Source organism: Moschus berezovskii, chromosome 9 (assembly GCF_049115385.1).
Source record: "Moschus berezovskii isolate FMDL1 chromosome 9, NW_MosBer_1.0, whole genome shotgun sequence".
In the NCBI taxonomy this organism is placed as follows: Eukaryota; Metazoa; Chordata; class Mammalia; order Artiodactyla; family Moschidae; genus Moschus; species Moschus berezovskii.
Genome location: NC_142468.1, coordinates 100,022,153 through 100,042,810, shown reverse-complemented (window position 1 = coordinate 100,042,810; position 20,658 = coordinate 100,022,153). Strand labels below are relative to the sequence as shown.

General features: G+C 40.3%; 1 protein-coding gene across 1 annotated transcript in view; it reads left to right on the top strand.

The window, feature by feature from the left end:
* LOC129562872 (olfactory receptor 11H4-like) overlaps positions 1–20,658 on the top strand; it is a 25,713-nt gene extending 5,055 nt beyond the window's left edge. The window contains exons 2-4 of the mRNA XM_055436338.2: positions 6,829–7,133; positions 7,450–7,566; positions 19,721–20,658. Coding sequence (XP_055292313.2) covers positions 7,560–7,566; positions 19,721–20,658 — 945 coding nt within the window. The 5' untranslated portion in view covers positions 6,829–7,133; positions 7,450–7,559. The remainder of the gene's footprint in view (positions 1–6,828; positions 7,134–7,449; positions 7,567–19,720) is intronic.

Sequence of the window (20,658 nt, the reverse complement as noted above, 5' to 3'; positions counted from 1 at the left end):
TTGATCTCATTTAAGGAGTATTTATTTTAAGGTGTAATAAAAATAGTCTAAAACAGCTTTGCTCTTATTTCTGGGATGTGATCCTTAGTCAGGAACATGACCATTCTGAGATGTCAGTTACGCACCTGAACTGTTTCCAGGACGCCTCCACCTCAGAGAGCCCTGACTTTCTCTATATTCTGAAACCCACGACTCCTAAGACCTCTGCTCAGCTCTTTAAACTCCCAGTTTCTTCTTTCTGCTAGACTTCTTGAAATCTCATCTTGCACATGAGTGACTGAGAAATGGAAAAATGCCTGGAAAGGAAACTACGTCACGTTTTGACCCTCACTTCTCTGTGGTCCTCCTGTCTCCAGTATTTTTCTCAAACACCAGTTTCTCTGGCGACCACAGACACCAAATCCCTTATATCCTTAGTTCAGTGAAACGACTGCTTTCTGGTGAGACTTTATTCTTCCTCCCTGCTGTTCTTTCTCAGATCCCTCCATGTCCCCAGACTCCCCAACCCAGTGACTGTCATCCTAGGGGAGAAACACTCAAGGTAACTGTGGAGCTCCTCTGCTTATTCCTCCCTTCCCTGGAATTGTGGCCCCTGAAGTCTTGTCTGTGTTGACTGCTCTCTAGTGCCTTCAAAGGCTTGATTTATGTGATTTCTCCAGATTTGGGAGTTACTTTTAGTCGAAGGGTAAGTTTAATCCAAGCTGATTAGTCATGACTATAACCGAAAGTTATTTTCTATTACATCTAAGTTCCATACTTTCTCACTTCTCCCCTCACTTTCAGGAGATGATCTTGTAGCATAATCATGCAAAAACCCACAAATCAGAGACAAATGAATACAGGGACTGGTATAAACATGCAAAGGCCTGATTTTCTTTTCACTGCAAGCACCTCCACATTCCTGAGTGTTCTACCCGGCAAACAAGGTGGGCAGGGAGAAGGGGTTGATTTCAATAAAATAAGGAAAACCAGTAACCCAGAGCCAAATTTAGGCCTAATTCTTTTAAGGGAGAGGTGATCAGGAATTGTTCAGTTCAGTCGCTCAGTCGTGTCTGACACTTTGCGATGCCATGGACCGCAGCACGCCAGTCCTCCCTGTCCATCACCAACTCTTGGAGTTTACTCAAACTCATGTCCATTGAGTCGGTGATGCCATCCAACCATCTCATTCTCTCTCGTCTCCTTCTCCTCTTGCCTTCATCTTTCCCGGAATCAGGGTCTTTTGAAATGAGTCAGTTCTTTGCATCTAGTAGCCAAAGGATTGGAGTTTCAGCTTTAGCATCAGTCCTTCCAATGAATATTCAGGACTTATTTCCTTTAGGATGGACTGATTGGATCTCCTTGCAGTCCAAGGGACTCTCAAGAGTCTTCTGCAACACCACAGTTCAAAAGCATCAATTCTTCGGCGATCAGCTTTCTTCACAGTCCAACTCTCACATCCATACATGACTACTGGAAAAACCATAGTTTTGACTAGGCAGACCTTTGCTGGCAAAGTACTGTCTCTGCTTTTTAATATGCTATCTAGGTTGGTCATAACTTTCCTTCCAAGGAGTAAGCGTCTTTTAGTTGCAAGGCTGCAGTCACCATCTGCAGTGATTTTGGAGCCCAAAAAAATAAAGTCTGTCACTGTTTGCACTGTTTCCCCATATGTTTGCCATGAAGTGATGGGACCACATGCCATGATCGTCATTTTTTGAATGTTGAGTTTTAAGCCAATTTTTGACTCTCCTCTTTCACTTTCAGCAAGAGGCTCTTTAGTTCTTCACTTTTTGCCATAGGGTGGTATTATCTGCATATCTGAGGTTATTGATATTTCTCCCGGCAAACTTGATTCCAGCTTGTGCTTCCTCCAACCCAGTGTTTCTCATGATATACCCTGCATATAAGTTAAATAAACAGGGTGACAATATACAGCCTTGACATACTCCTTTTCCTATTTGGAACCAGTCTGTTGTTCCATGTCCAGTTCTAACTGTTGCTTCCTGACGTGAATACAGATTTCTCAGGAGGCAGATAAGGTGGTCTGATATTCCCATGTCTTGAAGAATTTTCCACAGTTTGTTGTGATCCACATAGTCAAAGGCTTTGGCATAGTCAATAAAGCAGAAGTAGATGTTTTTCTGGAACACTCTTGCTTTTTCCATGATCCAGCGGATGTTGGCAATTTCATCTCTGGTTCCTCTGCCTTTTGTAAATCTAGCTTGAACATCTGGAAGTTCACGGTTCACGTACTGTTGAAGCCTGGCTTGGAGAATTTTGAGCATTACTCTGCTAGCAAGTGACATGAGTGCAATTGTGTGGTAGTTTGAGCATTTTTTGGCATTGCCTTTCTTTGGGATTGGAATGAAGACTGACCTTTTCCAGTCCTGTGTCCACTGCTGAGTTTTCCAAATTTGCTGGCGTATTGAGTGCAGCACTTTCACAGCATCATCTTTTAGGAGTTGAAATAGCTCCACTGGAATTCTATCACCTCCACCAGCTTTGTTCGTAGTGATGTTTCCTGAGGCCCACGTGACTTCGCATTCCAGGATGTCTGGCTCTAGGTGAGTGATCACACCATCGTGGTTATCTGGGTCATGAAGAACTTTTTTGTATAATTCTTCTGTGTATTCTTACCACCTCTTCTTAATATCTTCTGCTTCTGTTAGATCCATAATGTTTCTGTCCTTTATTGTGCCCACCTTTGCATGAAATGTTCGCTTGTATCTCTGATTTTGCTGAAGAGATCTCTAGTCTTTCCCATTCTGTTGTTTTCCTCTATTTCTTTGCACTGATCACTGAGGAAGGTTTTCTTATCTCTCCTTGCTATTCTTTGGAACTCTGCGTTCAGATGGGTGTATCTTTCCTCCTCTCCTCTTCCTTTTGCTTCTCTTCTTTTCACAGCTATTTGTAAGGCCTCCTCAGACAACCATTTTGCCTTTGTGCATTTCTTTTTCTTAGGGATGGTCTTGATCACTGTTTCCCGTACAATGTCACGAACCTCCGTCCAATAGCTCATCAGGTGCTCTGTCTATAAGATCTAATCCCTTGAATCTATTCGTCACTTCCACTGTATAATCATAAGGGATTTGATTTAGATCATACCAGAACGGTCTAGTGGTTTTCCCTACATTCTTCAATTTCAGTCTGAATTTGGCAATAAGGAGTTCATGATCTGAGCCACAGTCAGCTCCCAGTCTTGTTTTTGCTGACTGTATAGAGCTTCTCCATCTTTGGGTGCAAAGAATATAATCAGCCTGATTTTGGTATTGACCATCTGGTGATGTCCATGTGTAGAGTCTTCTCTTGTGTTGTTGGAAAGGGTGTTTGCTATGACCAGTGTGTTGTCCTGGCAAGACTTTATTAAACTTTGCCTTGCTTCATTCTGTACTCCAAGGCCAAATTTGCCTGTTACTCCAGGTATTTCTTTATCCTACTTTTGCATTCCAGTTCCCTATACTGAAAAGTAATTATAGATCAGTAAAATTGTTTACTCAGGATTTTTGTTAGTAACTTGGACTAGCTCACCTTGAAGTACCTCCTAGATCCTGAAAGAAAAGTTATCCTATTGTTGTATATATTTATCAATTCAGCTGCCTGATTCTGCAGATGAAGGAAATGAGAACTGGGTATCAGGAGTGATTTTCTAAGGATAATATTTTAATGGTAAAAAAATAAAAATGTCCTATCCACCACCTTTTTCATCTGCCTTTTCTTTTCATTAAACAACCCTATATTTTTAACTTTCAGTTCAGTTCAGTTCGGTCACTCAGTCATGTCCGACTCTTTGCATCCCCATGAATCGCAGCACGCCAGGCCTCCCTGTCCATCACCAACTCCCGGAGTTCACTCAAACTCATGTCCATCGAGTCGGTGATGCCATCCAGCCATCTCATTCTCTGTCGTCCCCTTCTCCCGCCCCCAATCCTTCAAATTTAGAACTTCACAATTATTTCCCCTTCAATAATCTCAATGATTTGCCACTTATGTATTTTTTCCTTAATATATATAAAGCTCTATAAACAGTAAGAGAACAGAACATCGTAATAGGAAAATAAGCAAAAAGATACAAACAAATAACATATAGAGAAGATTCTTAAACATATAGAAATATCACTAATTCATTCATAAAAAGATAAAGAGAGAATATCATGAGACAGTATCTCATGTTTAACCTGGGGAGTGACAAAGATCAAGAAGTTTGATAACACACTATATGGTTGAGAATGTGAAATGGGTTCTCTCACATAGGTGGGAGTAAAAGTTTTACACTGTATTTAAGACAGTCAAAATTTAGAAGGCCTATGCCCTGGAACCCAGCAATGCAGCTTCTAAGGTGCTTAGCTTATGGCTTTTTTCACACATATAGGAAATTACGAAAGTTTAAAAATGTTTATTGTATCATTGTTGTGATAGCAAAATGTTGAGAAAAATGTCAGTTCCCATTAATGGAAAGCTAATTAAATAAGCTATAGTTTAGTCATACAGTGGAATACTGTATGTTCAATTTCATAAAATATGAAGTAGCTCTATAAGTAATGTTACATAATTACTTCAAGATACATCGTTGAGTAAAAAAAAAAAGTGAGCTGAGGGATGGAGATTCAAGAGGGAGGAGACATATGTACAGTTGTCTTTAAACATAGGATATCTTTCTAGAGGAATAGTTTTTTAGCAACAGAGACATCAATGATTCATGGCTGGGGTAGCTTACATGTCTGAAGCAAGATCCAGGCGTGACACCATTATGTGTCAGGACATGATGGCCGTCTTCACTCTACAGAGGAGTATTCTTTGTTGTTGTTCAGTCGATCGGTCATGTCCACTCTTTGTGACCCCGTGTGCTGCAGCACGCCAGGGCTCTCTGTCGTTCATCTTGCAGAGTTTGTTCAAACTGATGTCCAGAGTCAGCGATGCCATCCAACCATCTCATCCTCTGTCATCCCCTTCTCCTCCTGCCTTCAGTCTTCCCAGCATCAGGATCTTTTCAAATGAGTCCACATTTCACATCAGGTAGCCAAAGTATTGTAGCTTCAGCTTCAGCATCAGTCCTTCGAATGAATATTCAGGATTGATCTCCTTTAGGATTGACTGGATGGATCTCCTTGCAGTCCAAGGGACTCTCAAGAGTCTTCTTCAACACCACAGTTTGAAAGCATCAGTTCATTGGTGTTCAGCCTTCTTTATGGTCCAACTCTCACATCCATACATAACTACTGGAAAAATCATAGCCTTGACTATACGGACCTTTGTCGGCACAGTACTGTCTCTGGTTTTTAATATGCTGTCTGGGTTTGCTATCGCTTTTCTTCCCAGGAGCAAGTGTCTTAATTTCATGGCTGCAGTCACCATCCACATTGATTTCAGAGCTCAAGAAAATAAAGTCTCTCATTGTTTCCATTGTTTCCCCATCTATTTGCCATGAAGTGATGGGACCAGATGCCACGATCTTCATTTTTTGAATGTTGAGTTTTAATCCAACTTTTTCAGTCTCCTCTTTCACTTTCATCAAGAGACTTTTGAGTTCTTCGCTTTCTTCCAGAAGAGTGGTGTCATCTGCATATCTGAGGTTATTGATAGTTCTCCTTGCTATCTTCATTCCAGCTTGTACTTCATCCAGCCTGGCATTTTCCATAATGTACTGCATATAAGTTAAATAAGCAAGATGACAATATATAGCTTTGATGTACTCCTTTCCCAATTTGGAACCAGTCCGTTGTTCCATGGCTGGTTCTAACTGTTGCTTCTTGACCTGCATACAGGTTTCACAGAAGGCAGGTAAGGCGGTCTGGTATTCCCATCTCTTTAAGAATTTTCCACAGTTTGTTGTGATCCACACAAAGGCTTTAACATAATCAGTGAAGCAGAAGTAGATGTTTTTCTGGAATTCTCTTGCTTTTTATCCAATGGATGTTGGCAATTTGATCTCTGGGTTATTATAAAAGCAAACAGCAAAAACTGTCAAGAATCTGGAGAAATTGGAGTACTTGTACATTGCTGGTGGGGATATAAATTGGTTAAGCCTCTGTGGAAAATAGTACAGCAGTTCCTAAAAACCATGGATTACCGATGATTCAGCAATTCCACTCTGGGTATATATACAAAAGAACTGAATGCAAGGAATCGAGCAGATATTTTACGCTCATAGTCACAGCAGCAATATTCACAATAGTGAAATGGTGAAAGCAACCAACGTATTCTTCAGATATGAATAGATAAATAAAATTTTATATACACAAATAATGCAACCTTTGGAAGGAAATTCTAACATGTTCTAAAACATGAATAAACCTTGAAAACAATATGATAGGTGAAATAAGCCAATCACAGAGGACAAATTTTGTGTGAGTCCACTTATATGTTTCCTAGAGTAATAAAATTCAAAGATAAAAATTCTAATAGTCGGTTGCCAGGGGCTAGGAGAAAGTGGAATGGGAAGTTATTATTTAATACGTATTGGAATTTCAGTTTGGGATAATGAAAAAGTTCTGGGGATAAATGCTGGTGAAGGATGCATAACGATATGAATGTAATTAATGTCCAGAACTATACACTTAAAGTGGTTAAGACGATAATTTTTATGTTATATATACATGTTACCACAGTAAAAATAGTTTAAATTCATAAAAAATGGAGGAGAATAAAATAATAAAAGTACTTAAATAATCCAGAGGAAACAAAAAGGGAGAAATAAAGGAACAAAGAACAGACAGAACAAATGGGAAAGTAATAGTCTGTCGGTAATTGAGGAATGGAAACAAATTTATAATTGTAAAGTATGTGAAGAAAATACACTCTCATAGAATATAAACAATATACATTGTGAATATTCTTTATATTTCATAGAGAAACAAATGTTTCCTGAAAACAAAAGGAAATTCTCTGTAAATCTGCACAGACAACAGCATTGCCTTAAAGACATTATTCCTGTCTTCACTCTGGGAGCCAAATTAACCTAAACTATATGAAAACCTCGGATAAGTAAAGGATGTTTCACCAGAGTCTTGAGGGAGTCACAAACCAGCCCAAGAGGACTCTGGAGACGTCACAATAATCTCTGAGATGAAACTGTAATTGCACGCTGGGGCGTCTCAGCATCACCCCCTCCCTTCATTCACCTGCACCCTCCGTTATTGAAATCTCCTCAGGAGGTTTGTACCCCATTTCTTTCAATTACTCTACAGCAAAAGTAACCAAAATATAAAGCTCTGTTGAATTGTCTCTTCTGGGTGAGGCAAGTGAAAGATCTGGCTGCCTTGGGTCAACTTAGGTCTCTTATGTAGCTCTTGATGAAAATATCAGTATGTCAAATAAGGCCCACATCTCCATGACTGATTATAAGGCTGTAATTCTTTTCACTGGCTATCACATTGTCCAGCAGAAGTGCCCTGTTGCTATAACTGTTTCTTTTGAGTAATTCAGGAAGGGAGGAAAGGGAGTTTCAGCATTTAACTTTGTATATTGTAGGATGCTCAGGATCAGGCCCCTGGATTTTGATTCTATGTAAAGGAAAAAACATCAGTGAGAAGATACAGACTCAGTATTTATTCCCAGCTTTGTCCATAATTAGTCTTATCATGAAGGGTAAGTAACTTTTCTTCCTATCTCGGCATCACTGTATTTTTTCTAAGCCACCTACAAATTGATCCTAGCTACAGTGGAATTACATTTGAATATTAATATACTTTTGCAAACTTTTGTGGCTTTATGTTTCTGGATATGAAGTTTCAGTCACTAGTAACATAATAAGCTTGTTATATGAAATGTTGACTCTAGTGTCCAGCTATTCATCTCCCTCGGTTTAACAATCCCTGAAACTTTTTTTCCCCTGAAACTTTTTTACTTAGTGATTCATAAAAGAATGTTTCATTATTCAGAAATTTAGTAAACTTTAATTTGGTCTGAGAAGACTATTTAGAGCTGTACTAAGGAACTCATGGGCTTCCCAGGTGGCGCAGTGGTAGAGAACCTGCCTGCAAATGCAGGAGACATAAGAGATTTGGGTTAAATTCTTGGGTCAGGAAGATCCCCTAGAGGAGGACGTGGCAACCCACTCCAGGATTCTTGCCTGGAGAACCCCATGGACAGAGAAGCCTGGCAGGTGACATTTCATGGGGTTGCAAAGAGTTGGACATGACTGAAGCGACTTAGCACACAGTAACTCATTTTCTACAGTGCCCCCAACTAAAGATAACATTCCCACTTACTCTCATGCACATCACAAGTAATGTAACACTCCCTTTATTTATTTTCTGTTTCTTGAATCACAATGTTTCAATATCTTCTTCCTTTATATCATACCAAACTGTATGGACGTCAGTAAAATCAATCTGAGCAACCAAAGAGAGTTGCCCATAGCTTTACTGTGTGATATGTTGGAGCTGAGTAACTTTTTAATCACTAAGGCTTTTAAATAATTATGCTCAAAAGTTTATACTATGTAATCATGTTTGTTGATAGTACTGTTATTAACCACAACAGCTATGAATTTTTTTAGGTCCAATTATATTCTAGGAACTGTACTTAGCATATATTAAATATACTCAACAGCATTTTCACAGGAACTCTGAAAAATAGGTGTTAACTTGCCCAAGAACACACAGTATGTCATGCTGTTTGAACACAAATCAAGGTTACATTGTTTATTTTCCTTAAAGAAGGACCGTTATGACCAACCTAGAACGCATATTAAAAAGCAGAGACATTACTTTGCCCACAAAGGTCTGTCTAGTCAAAACTATTGTTTTTCCAGTAGTCATGTATGGATGTGAGAGTTGGACTATAAAGAAAGCTGAACGCCGAAGAATTGATGCTTCTGTGGTGTTGGAGAAGACTCTTGAGAGTCCCTTGGACTGCAAGGGACTGCATCCCTTAGGATGAAAGCAGTCCATCCTAAAGGAAATCAGTCCTGAGTGTTCATTGGAAAGACTGATGTTGAAGCTGAAACTCAAATATTTGGCCACCTGATGCAAAAAATGACTCATTTGGAAAGACCCCGATGCTGGGAAGGATTGAAGGCGGGAGGAGAAAGGGATGATAGAGGATGCAGTGGTTGGATGGCATCACCGACTCAATGGGCATGAGTTTGAGTGAACTCCGGGAGTTGGTGATGGACAGGGAGGCCTGACGTGCTGCAGTCCATGGGGTCGCAAAAAGTTGGACAAAACTGAGCAACTGAACTGAACTGATGGTGATACAACAGGACTACTGAGTTAAGTATTATTGGATTTAGTCAATCAGTCAATCAGTTGTGAACTTAACCCAGTTGTGGTAAGTCACCACATAGGCTGCAGAGTAAATGTTCTCTTTTTTCCTCACCATCCCATGTGAGGATCCATTTTTCTCCTAAAATGTCATTCTTAGCCCTTCCTAAGGAGGCTCATTTTTCTTTTTGAAAAAAAGGAGGCTCATTTTTCTTTTTGAAAAATGTACTTAGCATACTCCACTACTCATCCATCCAAACAGAGAAAGCATTTTTTGTTTTTTTGGGTTTTTTTTGTAATTAATTTATTTTTTATTGGAGGCAAATTATTTTACAATATTATATTGGTTGGTTTTTGCCATACATTGACATGAATTCGCCCCGGGTTTACATAAGTTCCCTCTCCTGAACCCCCCTCCCACCTCCCTCCTCCCTTTATCCTCCCTCTGGGTCATCCCCACATGCCCGCTCCGAGCATCCTATAACATGCATTGACCCTGAACTAGTGATTCATTTCACATATGACAACATATGTGTTTCAATGCCATTCTCTCAAATCATGCCACCCTCACCCTCTCCCACAGAGTCCCAAAAACTGATCTATACATCTGTGTCTCTTTTGCTGTCTCGTATACAGGGTTATCATTTGCATCTTTCTAAATTCCATATATATGCGTTAGTATGCTGTATTGGTGTTTTTCTTTCTGGCTTACTTCACTCTGTATAATAGGCTCCAGTTTCATCCACCTCATTAGAACTGATTCAAATGTATTCTTTTTAATGGCTGAATAATACTCCATTGTGTATATGTACCAAAGCTTTCTTATCCATTCGTCTGCAGATGGACATCTAGGTTGCTTCCATGTCCTGGCTATTATAAACAGTGCTGCAATGAACATTGGAGTACATGTGTCTCTTTCAATTCTGGTTTCCTCGGTGTGTATGCCCAGGAGTGCGATTGCTGGATCATATGGCAGTTCTATTTCCAGTTTTTTGAGGAATCTCCACACTGTTCTCCATAGTGGCTCTACTAGTTTGCATTCCCACCAACAGTGTAAGAGGGTTCCTTTCTCTCCACATCCTCTCCAGCATTTATTGCTTGTAGACTTTTGGATAGCAGCCATTCTGACGGGTGTGAAATGGTATCTCATTGTGGTTTTGATTTGCATTTCTCTGATTATGAGGGATATTGAGCATTTTTTCATGTGTTTCTTAGCTATCTGTATGTCTTCTTTGGAGAAATGTCTGTTTAGTTCTTTGGCCCATTTTTTTATTGGGTTATTTATTTTTCTGGAATTGAGCTGCAGGAGCTGCTTGTATATTTTTGAGATTAATTCTTTGTCAGTTGCTTCATTTGCTGTTATTTTCTCCCATTCTGAAGGCTGTCTTTTCACCTTGCTTATAGTTTCCTTTGCTGTGCAGAAGCTTTTGATTTTAATTAGGTCCCATTTGTTTATTTTTTCTTTTATTTCCAATATTCTGGGAGGTGGGTCATGGAGGATCCTGCTGTGATTTATGTCGGAGAGTGATTTGCCTACATTCTCCTCTAGGAGTTTTATAGTTTCTGGTCTTACATTTAGCTCTCTAATCCATTTTGAGTTTATTTTTGTGTATGGTGTTAGGAAGTGTTCTAGTTTCATTCTTTTACAAGTGGCTGACCAGTTTTCCCAGCACCACTTGTTAAAGAGACTGTCTTTTCTCCATTGTATATTCTTGCCTCCTTTGTCAAAGATGAGGTGTCCATAGGTGCGTGGATTTATCTCTGGGCTTTCTATTTTGTTCCATTGATCTATATTTCTGTCTTTATGCCAGTACCATACTGTCTTGATGACTGTGGCTTTGTAGTAGAGCCTGAAGTCCGGCAGGTTAATTCCCCCAGTTCCATTTTCTTCCTCAAGATTGCTTTGGCTATTCGAGGTTTTTTGTATTTCCATACAAATTGTGAGATTATTTGTTCTAGTTCTGTGAAAAAGATCGTTGGTAGCTTGATAGGGATTGCATTGAATGTATAAATTACTTTGGGTAGTATACTCATTTTTACAATATTTATTCTTCCAATCCATGAGCATGGTATATTTCTCCATCTATTAGTATCCTCTTTGATTGCTTTCAGTAGTATTTTATAGTTTTCTATGTACAAGTCTTTTGTTTCCTTAGGTAGATATATTCCTAAGTATTTAATTCTTTTCGTTGCAACAGTGAATGGAATAGTTTCCTTAATTTCTCTTTCTATTTTCTCTTTATTAGTGTATAGGAATGCAAGGGATTTCTGTGTGTTGATTTTATATCCTGCAACGTTACTGTAATCATTGATTAGCTCTAGTAGTTTTCTGGTAGAGTCTCTAGGGTTTTCTGTGTAGAGGATCATGTCATCAGCGAACAGTGAAAGTTTTACTTCTTCTTTTCCAATTTGTATTCCTTTTATGTCTTTTTCTGCTCTGATTGCTGTGGCCAAAACTTCCAGAACTATGTTGAATAGTAGTGGTGAGAGTGGGCACCCTTGTCTTGTTCCTGACTTTAGGGGAAATGCTTTCAGTTTTTCACCATTGAGGATAATGTTCGCTGTGGGTTTGTCATATATAGCTTTTATTATGCTGAGGTATGTCCCTTCTATTCCCACTTTCTGGAGAGTTTTTATCATAAATGGATGTTGAATTTTGTCAAAGGCTTTCTCTGCATCTATTGAGATAATCATATGATTTTTATTTTTCAGTTTGTTAATGTGGTGTATTACGTTGATTGATTTGCGGATATTGAAGAATCCTTGCATTCCTGGGATAAAGCCCACTTGGTCATGATGTATGATCTTCTTAATGTGTTGTTGGATTCTGATTGCTAGAATTTTGTTAAGGATTTTTGCATCTATGTTCATCAGTGATATTGGCCTGTAGTTTTCTTTTTTTGTGGGGTCTTTACCAGGTTTTGGGATTAGGGTGATGGTGGCCTCATAGAATGAGTTTGGAAGTTTCCCTTCCTCAGCAATTTTCTGGAAGAGTTTGAGTAGAATAGGTGTTAGCTCTTCTCTAAATTTTTGGTAGAATTCAGCTGTGAAGCCGTCTGGACCTGGGCTTTTGTTTGCTGGGAGATTCCTGATTACAGCCTCTAGTTCCGTGCTTGTGATGGGTCTATTCAGATTTTCTATTTCTTCCTGGTTCAGTTTTGGAAAGTTGTACTTTTCTAGGAATTTGTCCATTTCTTCCAGGTTATTCATTTTATTGCCATATAATTGCTGATAGTATTCTCTAATAATCCTTTGTATTTCTGTGTTGTCAATTGTGATCTCTCCATTTTCATTTCTAATTTTATTGATTTGGTTCTTCTCTCTTTGTTTCTTGATAAGTCTGGCTAGCGGTTTGTCAATTTTATTTACCTTCTCAAAGAACCAGCTTTTGGCTTTGTTGATTTTTGCTATGGTCTCTTTTGTTTCTTTTGCATTTATCTCTGCCCTAATTTTTACAATTTCTTTCCTTCTGCTGACCCTGGGGTTCTTCATTTCTTCCTTTTCTAGTTGCTTTAGATGTAGAGTTAGGTTATTTAGTTGACTTTTTTCTTGTTTCTTGAGGTGTGCCTGTATTGCTATGAACTTCCCCCTTAGCACTGCTTTTACAGTGTCCCAGAGGTTTTGGGTTGTTGTGTTTTCATTTTCATTCATTTCTATGCATATTTTGATTTCTCTTTTGATTTCTTCTATGATTTGTTCATTATTCAGCAGCGTGTTGTTCAGCCTCCATATGTTGGCATTTTTAATAGTTTTTCTCCCGTAATTGAGATCTAATCTTACTGCATTGTGGTCAGAAAAGATGCATGGAATGATTTCAACTTTTTTGAATTTTCCAAGGCTAGATTTATGGCCCAGGATGTGATCTATCCTGGAAAAGGTTCCGTGTGCACTTGAGAAAAAGGTGAAATTCATTGTTTTGGGGTGAAAAGTCCTGTAGATATCTATTAGGTCTAACTGGTCTATTGTATCATTTAAAGTTTGTGTTTCCTTGTTAATTTTCTGTTTAGTTGATCTATCCATAGATGTAAGTGGGGTATTAAAGTCTCCCACTATTATTGTGTTATTGTTAATTTCTCCTTTCATACTTGTTAGTAATTGTCTTACATATTGCGGTGCTCCTATGTTGGGTGCATAAATATTTATAATTGTTATATCTTCATCTTGGATTGATCCTTTGATCATTATGTAGTTTCCTTCTTTGTCTCTTTTCACTGCCTTTGTTTTAAAGTCTATTTTATCTGATATGAGTATTGCTACTCCTGCTTTCTTTTGGTCTCTATTTGCATGGAATATCTTTTTCCAGCCCTTCACTTTCAGTCTGTGTGTGTCCCTCGTTTTGAGGTGGGTCTCTTGCAGACAACATATATGGGGGTCTTGTTTTTGTATCCATTCAGCCAGCCTTTGTCTTTTGGTTGGGGCATTCAACCCATTTACGTTTAAGGTAATTATTGATAAGTACGATCCTGTAGCCATTTTCTTTATTGCTTTGGGTTCGAGTTTATACACCCTTTCTGTGTTTCCTGTCTAGAAAAGATCCTTTAGCATTTGTTGGAGAGCTGGTTTGGTAATGCTGAATTCTCTCAGCTTTTGCTTGTCTGTAAAGCTTTTGATTTCTCCTTCATATTTGAATGAGATCCTTGCTGGGTACAGTAGTCTGGGCTGTAGGTTATTTTCTTTCATCACTTTAAGTATGTCTTGCCATTCCCTCCTGGCCTGAAGAGTTTCTGTTGAAAGATCGGCTGTTATCCTTATGGGAATCCCCTTGTGTGTTATTTGCTGTTTTTCCCTTGCTGCTTTTAATATTTGTTCTTTGTGTTTGATCTTTGTTAATTTGATTAATATGTGTCTAGGAGTATTTTGCCTTGGGTTTATCCTGTTGGGGACTCTCTGGGTTTCTTGGACTTGGGTGATTATTTCTTTCCCTATTTTAGGGAAGTTTTCAACTATTATCTCCTCAAGTATTCTTTCATGGTCTTTCTTTTTGTCTTCTTCTTCTGGGATTCCAATGATTCGAATGTTGGAGCGTTTAACATTGTCCCAGAGGTCTCTAATATTGTTCTCATTTCTTTTGTTTTTCTTTTTTCCTCTCTGTTTCATTTATTTCTACAATTCTATCTTCTAACTCGCTTATCCTGTCTTCTGCCTCTGTTATTCTACTGTTTGTCCCTTCCAGAGTGTTTCTGATCTCATCTATTGCATTATTCATTGTATATTGACTCCTTTTTATTTCCTCTAAGTCCTTATTAAACCTTTCTTCCATCTTCTTAATCTTTTTCTCCAGGTTATTTATCTGTAACTCCATTTTGCTTTCAAGATTTTGAATCATTTTCACCATCAAAATTCGAAATTCTTTATCAGGTAGATTCCCTATATCTTCCTCTTTTGTTTGTGTTGATGGGCATTTATCTTGTTCCTTTACTTGCTGGGTATTTCTCTGCCTCTTCATCTTGCTTATAATGCTTTGCTTGGGGTGGCCTTTTCGTCTTCTGGCCGTTTGTGGAGTTCTCTTTATTATGTAGTTTCCTTGCTGTGTGTGGGGTTGGACAGGTGACTTGTCAAGGTTCCCTGGTTACGGAAGCTTGTGTCGGTGTTCTGGTGGGTGGAGCTGGATTTGTTCTCTCTGGAGTGCAATGAAGTGTTCAGTAATGAGTTATGAGATGTCAGTGGGTTTGGAGTGACTTTGGGCAGCCTGTATATTGAAGCTCAGGGCTAGTTTCCTGTGTTACTGGAGATTTTGCGTGGTATGTCTTGCTCTGGAACTTGTTGACCCTTGGGTGGTGCTTGGTTTTAGTGTAGGTATGGAGACGTATGATGAGCTCCTATCGATTAATGTTCCCTGGAGTCAGGAGTTCTCTGGTGTTCTCAGTATTCGGGCTTAAGCCTCTTGCCTCTGGTTTTTGGTCTTATTCTTGGAGTAGCCTCTAGACGTCTCTATCTGTCATTTCCAAGGTGGTTCCCTCTGTTTTAGCTTCTGTTTGCTGGTCTCTTCAGTGTCTAATTTCCTCCCTGATACTAGGGGGTGGGTAGACACTTTTTAAGGCTCAGTTGTTCAGTCCTGTTCTGGGAAGGGAGGAACGCAGGAGACGAATATCTCTGGCGTCTGTGGGGAGTGCTCACAGTGTCTCGGCCACATTGGGTTTGCCCCCGCCCACAGCACGTATGCTGTCCCAGTCTACACTGCACAGGCTCTAGGTTGCTCTGCCGGGAACTGTCCAAGGCCGGTGCCGGGTTGTATGCACTTCCCAGGTCTGAGCGGCTCAAGTTCAGGTTCTCAGGTACTCCACAAAGGCGCAGACTTGGTTGGGCCTGCGTTTTGTGGCTTCCCTGGTCCGAGCAGTTCGGGGGACCAGGTGTTTGGCGAGTGCTGTCTCTGCGACTTATCGCCTCCCCAGTCCCCGCCACTCAGTTTTCTGGGTGTACAACCAGCGCACCTTCTCAGGGGGATATCGACCGGCCCGAGCCCAAGAAGTCCTGATTAGCAACAAGCCTGTCTGCAGTTTGTATCAGATGCCTTTCTGGGGCCGCGGTTGCCCGCTCCGGCTCTGGCTGCGCTCCCTGCCTGTCTCGGCAGGGGATGGGGGATGGGCCAGCCGCAGCCGGCTCGCTCTGCTCAGTCCTTTATTCTGTGAGCGGGGCTGGCCGAGTTTTAGGTTAGAGCTTTCCGCCTTTTCATGGGGAAGCTATCCCACAGTCTGCTTTGCTCTCCCCAGTTCTCTCAAATTGTTCTCGCGGCATTCAAGCCCAGTCCTCTCTCTAAGCAGTTCAGCCGGCTCCTCCCTGCCCAGCCCCCGCTTGCTAATGGCGTATGCAGGCGTCTGCGCTGCTTCTCCACTGGGAGTTACCGTTTGGCGGGTAGTCTGTGGGTTTTAAAAAAAATCTTAAAAAAAAAAGAGGGTTATGTGGCCCTCTGATCTTCCAAGGCTCGCCACAGATTCGCCAGTGAGAGTGTTTCCTGGAGTTTGGAAACTTTTCTCTTTTTAAAGCCTCCCTTCCCGGGACGGAGCTTCGTCCTTACTTCTTTTGTCTCGCTTTTTATCTTTTATGTTTTTTCCTACCTCCTTTCGAAGACAATGGGCTGCTTTTCTGGGTGCCTGACGTCCTCTGCCAGCATTCAGTAGTTGTTTTGTGGACTTTACTCCGCGTTCAAATGTTCTTTTGATGAATTTGTGGAGGAGAGAGTGGTCTCGCCGTCCTATTTCTCCGCCATCTTGTTCCTCCTATAATCGAGAAAGCATTTTTTGCTTTCTAATTGGCCTCCTGTGGAAGAAAGCTGATCGCCGAAGAATTGATGCTTTTGGACTGTGGTGCTGGAGAAGACTCTTGAGAGTCCCTTTGACTGCAAGGAAGTCCAACCAGTCCATTCTAAAGGAGATCAACCCTGGGTGTTCATTGGAAGGACTGATGCTAAAGCTGAAACTCCAATACTTTGGCCACCTCATGTGAAGAGTTGACTCACTGGAAAAGACTCTGATGCTGGGAGGGATTGGGGGCGGGAGGAGACGGGGACGACGGAGAATGAGATGGCTGGATGGCATCACCGACTCGATGGACATGAGTTTGAGTGACCTCCGGGAGTTGGTGATGGACAGGGAGGCCTGGCGTGCTGTGATTCATGGGGTCGCAAAGAGTCAGACACGACTGAGCGACTTAACTGAACTGATACCCAGAACAGATTTAAAAAACATTTGGGAGGGAAAAATCAACAGGAGTTGGTGATTGATTGCATATAGGAACTGACAAAATTATAAAGTGCTTTGAATGACTCAAGTTTCTGACTTTAGCAAATGCTGTCAAGGCTATGGTTTTTCCAGTGGTCATGTATGGATGTGAGAGTTGGACTGTGAAGAAAGCTGATCCCCGAAGAATTGATGCTTTTGAACTGTGGTGCTGGAGAAGACTCTTGAGAGTCCCTTGGACTGCAAGGGAGTCCATCCTAAAGGAGATCAATCCTGGGTGTTCATTGGAAGGACTGATGCTAAAGCTGAAACTCCAATACTTAGGCCACCTCATGCGAAGAGTTGACTCACTGGAAAAGACTCTGATGCTGGGAGGGATTGGGGGCAGAAGGAGAAGGGGATGACAGAGAATGAGATGGCTGGATGGCATCATCGACTCGATGGACATGAGTTTGAGTGATGCAAAGAACTGACTCATTTGAAAATGAGTTGGTGATGGACTGGGAGGCCTGGCATGCTGTGATTCATGGGGTTGCAAAGAGTCAGACATGACTGAGCAACTGAACTGAACTGAAATGGATTAGTGAATGGAGAGTAAGTAGTTCCATTCACGAGATTTGAATACTAAAGGGAAAAAGAAAAGATGGAAGAAGGAGAGGTAGTGATCAACTATACTCCAGTAAAAAATAATTAATTTCAAAAGGAGAAGGGCTGAACAGAATGTTAATAATAGGCCTGAAAATATAAAAGAGGGGAAGTAACTCAGTTCAGTTCAGTTCAATCACTCAGTCATGTCTGACTCTTTGCGACCCCATGGACTGCAGCACGCCAAGCCTCCTTGTCCATCACCAACTCTCGGAGTTTACTCAAACTCATGTCCATTGAGTTGGTGATGCCATCCAACCATCTCATCCTCTGTCGTTCCCTTCTCCTCCTGCCTTCATTCTTCCCCAACATCAGGGTCTTTTCAAATGAGTCAGTTCTTTGCATCAGGTGGCCAAAGTATTGGAGTTTCAGCTTCAGCATCAGTCCTTCCAATAAATATTGAGGACTCATTTCCTTTAGGATGGACTGGTTGGATCTCCTTGCAGTCCAAGGGACTCTCAAGAGTCTTCTCCAACACCACAGTTCAAAAGCATCAATTCTTCAGCCCTCAGCTTTCTTTATAGTCCAACTCTCACATCCATACATGACTACTACGTACTACATCCATACTACATCTACATCCATACTACATACACACTACATCCATACATGACAAAACAGGGTCCACTGGAGAATGCAAACCACTTCAGTATTCTTGCCTTGAGAACCCCATGAACGGTGTAAAAAGGGTAAGTAACTAGGGAGGCTTATATTTAGAATGGACACTCACATATGACAGGGACGTGAGGCAAGTGGGGATCAGATCTCAAGTTTGGTCAGTCACAAGTCTGTGCCCAATGAGTTCAGATTAGAGGCTCAGCGATGGTGATGTTCATAAATTCAGTAGGTTAGCTTTTCAGTGACAGAACTGTCACAAAATTCATTCAACCATCTATTTATTGAGCAAGTGCATACTAAGCACCAGAAACTCAGTCAACTGAGAATGTAAAGATAAATTTAACATCATTTATGAATTATAAAAGTCTTCAGTCTAGAGGAAACACACAGTCATTGTGGCATATGCTCTAGTATGGATGTGAATAACATGCTATGGAACTATTAAGCAGGAATTTTTCTTTTATGTAAAAGGGTTTTGCTTTGTTGACTTCAGTAAATGATGGGCATCAAAGGATATCTAAAAATCTTCATCATCAAAAATTAGGACACAATACATTGATTAGTTTAATAATTAAATGTAGAATCATTATAACCTCACTTTATGGATCAAGTATACTAAGATAATATGCTCAAGAATATTAATTAGAGCATTTATTTTTAATATAAAACACTAAAACTCAAAATCTATCACTAAGAAGTTGATAAAATCTACAGAAAACAAGGCAGCCACTGAACTAATGTTGCAGAGTTATAATTTGGACATGGAAAAAATACAAAATATATGAAGTTAAAAAAACAGTTTATACAAGTACCCACCAACAGATATATGTGATATGTGGTGTGTGTGTGTGTGTGTGTGTGTGTGTGTGTTACCTATGTGTGCATGTGTATTAGTTGCTCAGTCATGTCCAACTCTTTTGCAGTCCTTTGGATTTTAGGCTTCCAGACTCCTCGATCCATGGGATTGTCTAGGCAAGAATACTGGAGTGTGTAGCCATTCCCTTTTCCAGGGGATCTTCCCAATCCAAGGATTGAAACCAGGTCTCCTGCATTTCAGGCAGATTCTTTCCTATCTGAGCCACCAGAGAAGCCCATATATTACCTGTATACATATATGTACTGGAATATAACTCAGCCATAAGAAAAGAATGAAATATTGCCATTTGCAGTAATGTTAGTGGACTTAGAGAATATTATGCTTAGTAAAATAAGCCAGACAGAGAAATACAAATACTATATGATATCATATGTTGGGCCCTAAAACATAATACAAATGAATCTAATACAAACTGATAACCTTTTTCTTTTCACAGAAGATAGTGCTTCTGAGTTTTCAAAATTTTCAAAGGGAAGAGAGGATTTTTTTAACCTAATCCTTTGATAAACAAAATCCAAGTAATATAAAGATTCTATTGTTATGAACCCAATTTTATTGAAATTTGTTTTTTGGTGGCTTTTAAATAAGATAGGAGTTAACAGATGGGTTATTCCAAACTAATTGCAAAACAGCCAACATATATACCTTGCATAGGTTTCCTATAAGTTTTTCAAGAAACAGAGAAACTTATATATTGGTATTTTCTGTCTTCTATGCAGTCCTGGGATTCATGAACAATTCAGCATCAAGCACCGTGACGGAGTTTATCCTCCTAGGCTTCCCTGGTTGTCAAGAGTTGCAGTATTTCCTCTTTTCACTGTTCTTTGGAATCTATATACTTACCATGGTGGGAAATGGGACCATTGTTTGCGCTGTGAGGTGGGACCAAAGGCTCCATACTCCAATGTATATTCTCCTAGGGAATTTCGCTTTCCTTGAAATCTGGTACATTACCTCCACTGTGCCCAGTATGCTAATCAATTTCCTCTCAGAAACAAAAACCATCTCTTTTGTTGGCTGTTTCCTCCAGTTATATTTTTTTACTTCCCTTGGTACAACTGAGACATATTTGCTCTGTATCATGGCATACGATCGGTATCTTGCTATCTGCCGCCCATTGCACTACCCAACCATCATGACCCAACAACTCTGCTCTGTTTTATTGTCTCTTTGCTGGGTATTTGGGTTCCTTAGTTACTCTGTCTCCACCGTGCAGCTCTCTCAGTTGCCTTTCTGTGGGCCCAATACCATCAATCACTTTGTGTGTGACATGGACCCACTGATGGCTCTGTCCTGCGTCCCAGCTCCTGTCACTGAGATTGTCTTCTATGTCCTGAGCTCCCTCATTATCATGCTAACTCTTCTGTACATCCTTGGCTCCTATACCCTTTTATCGATTACTGTGTTTAAAGTCCCTTCAGCAGCAGGCCGACAGAAGGCCTTTTCTACTTGCGGATCACATCTGACAGTGGTGTGCTTATTCTTCGGGGCTCTTTTGGCAATGTATGTGAGCCCTACAGTTGATAACCCAGCTGAAATTCAGAAGATTATAACTTTGTTCTATTCCGTGGTGACTCCCTTCTTAAACCCTCTGATTTACAGCTTAAGAAACAAGGAAATGAAGGTTGCATTGAAGAAAGTCCTGAAAATAGAATGA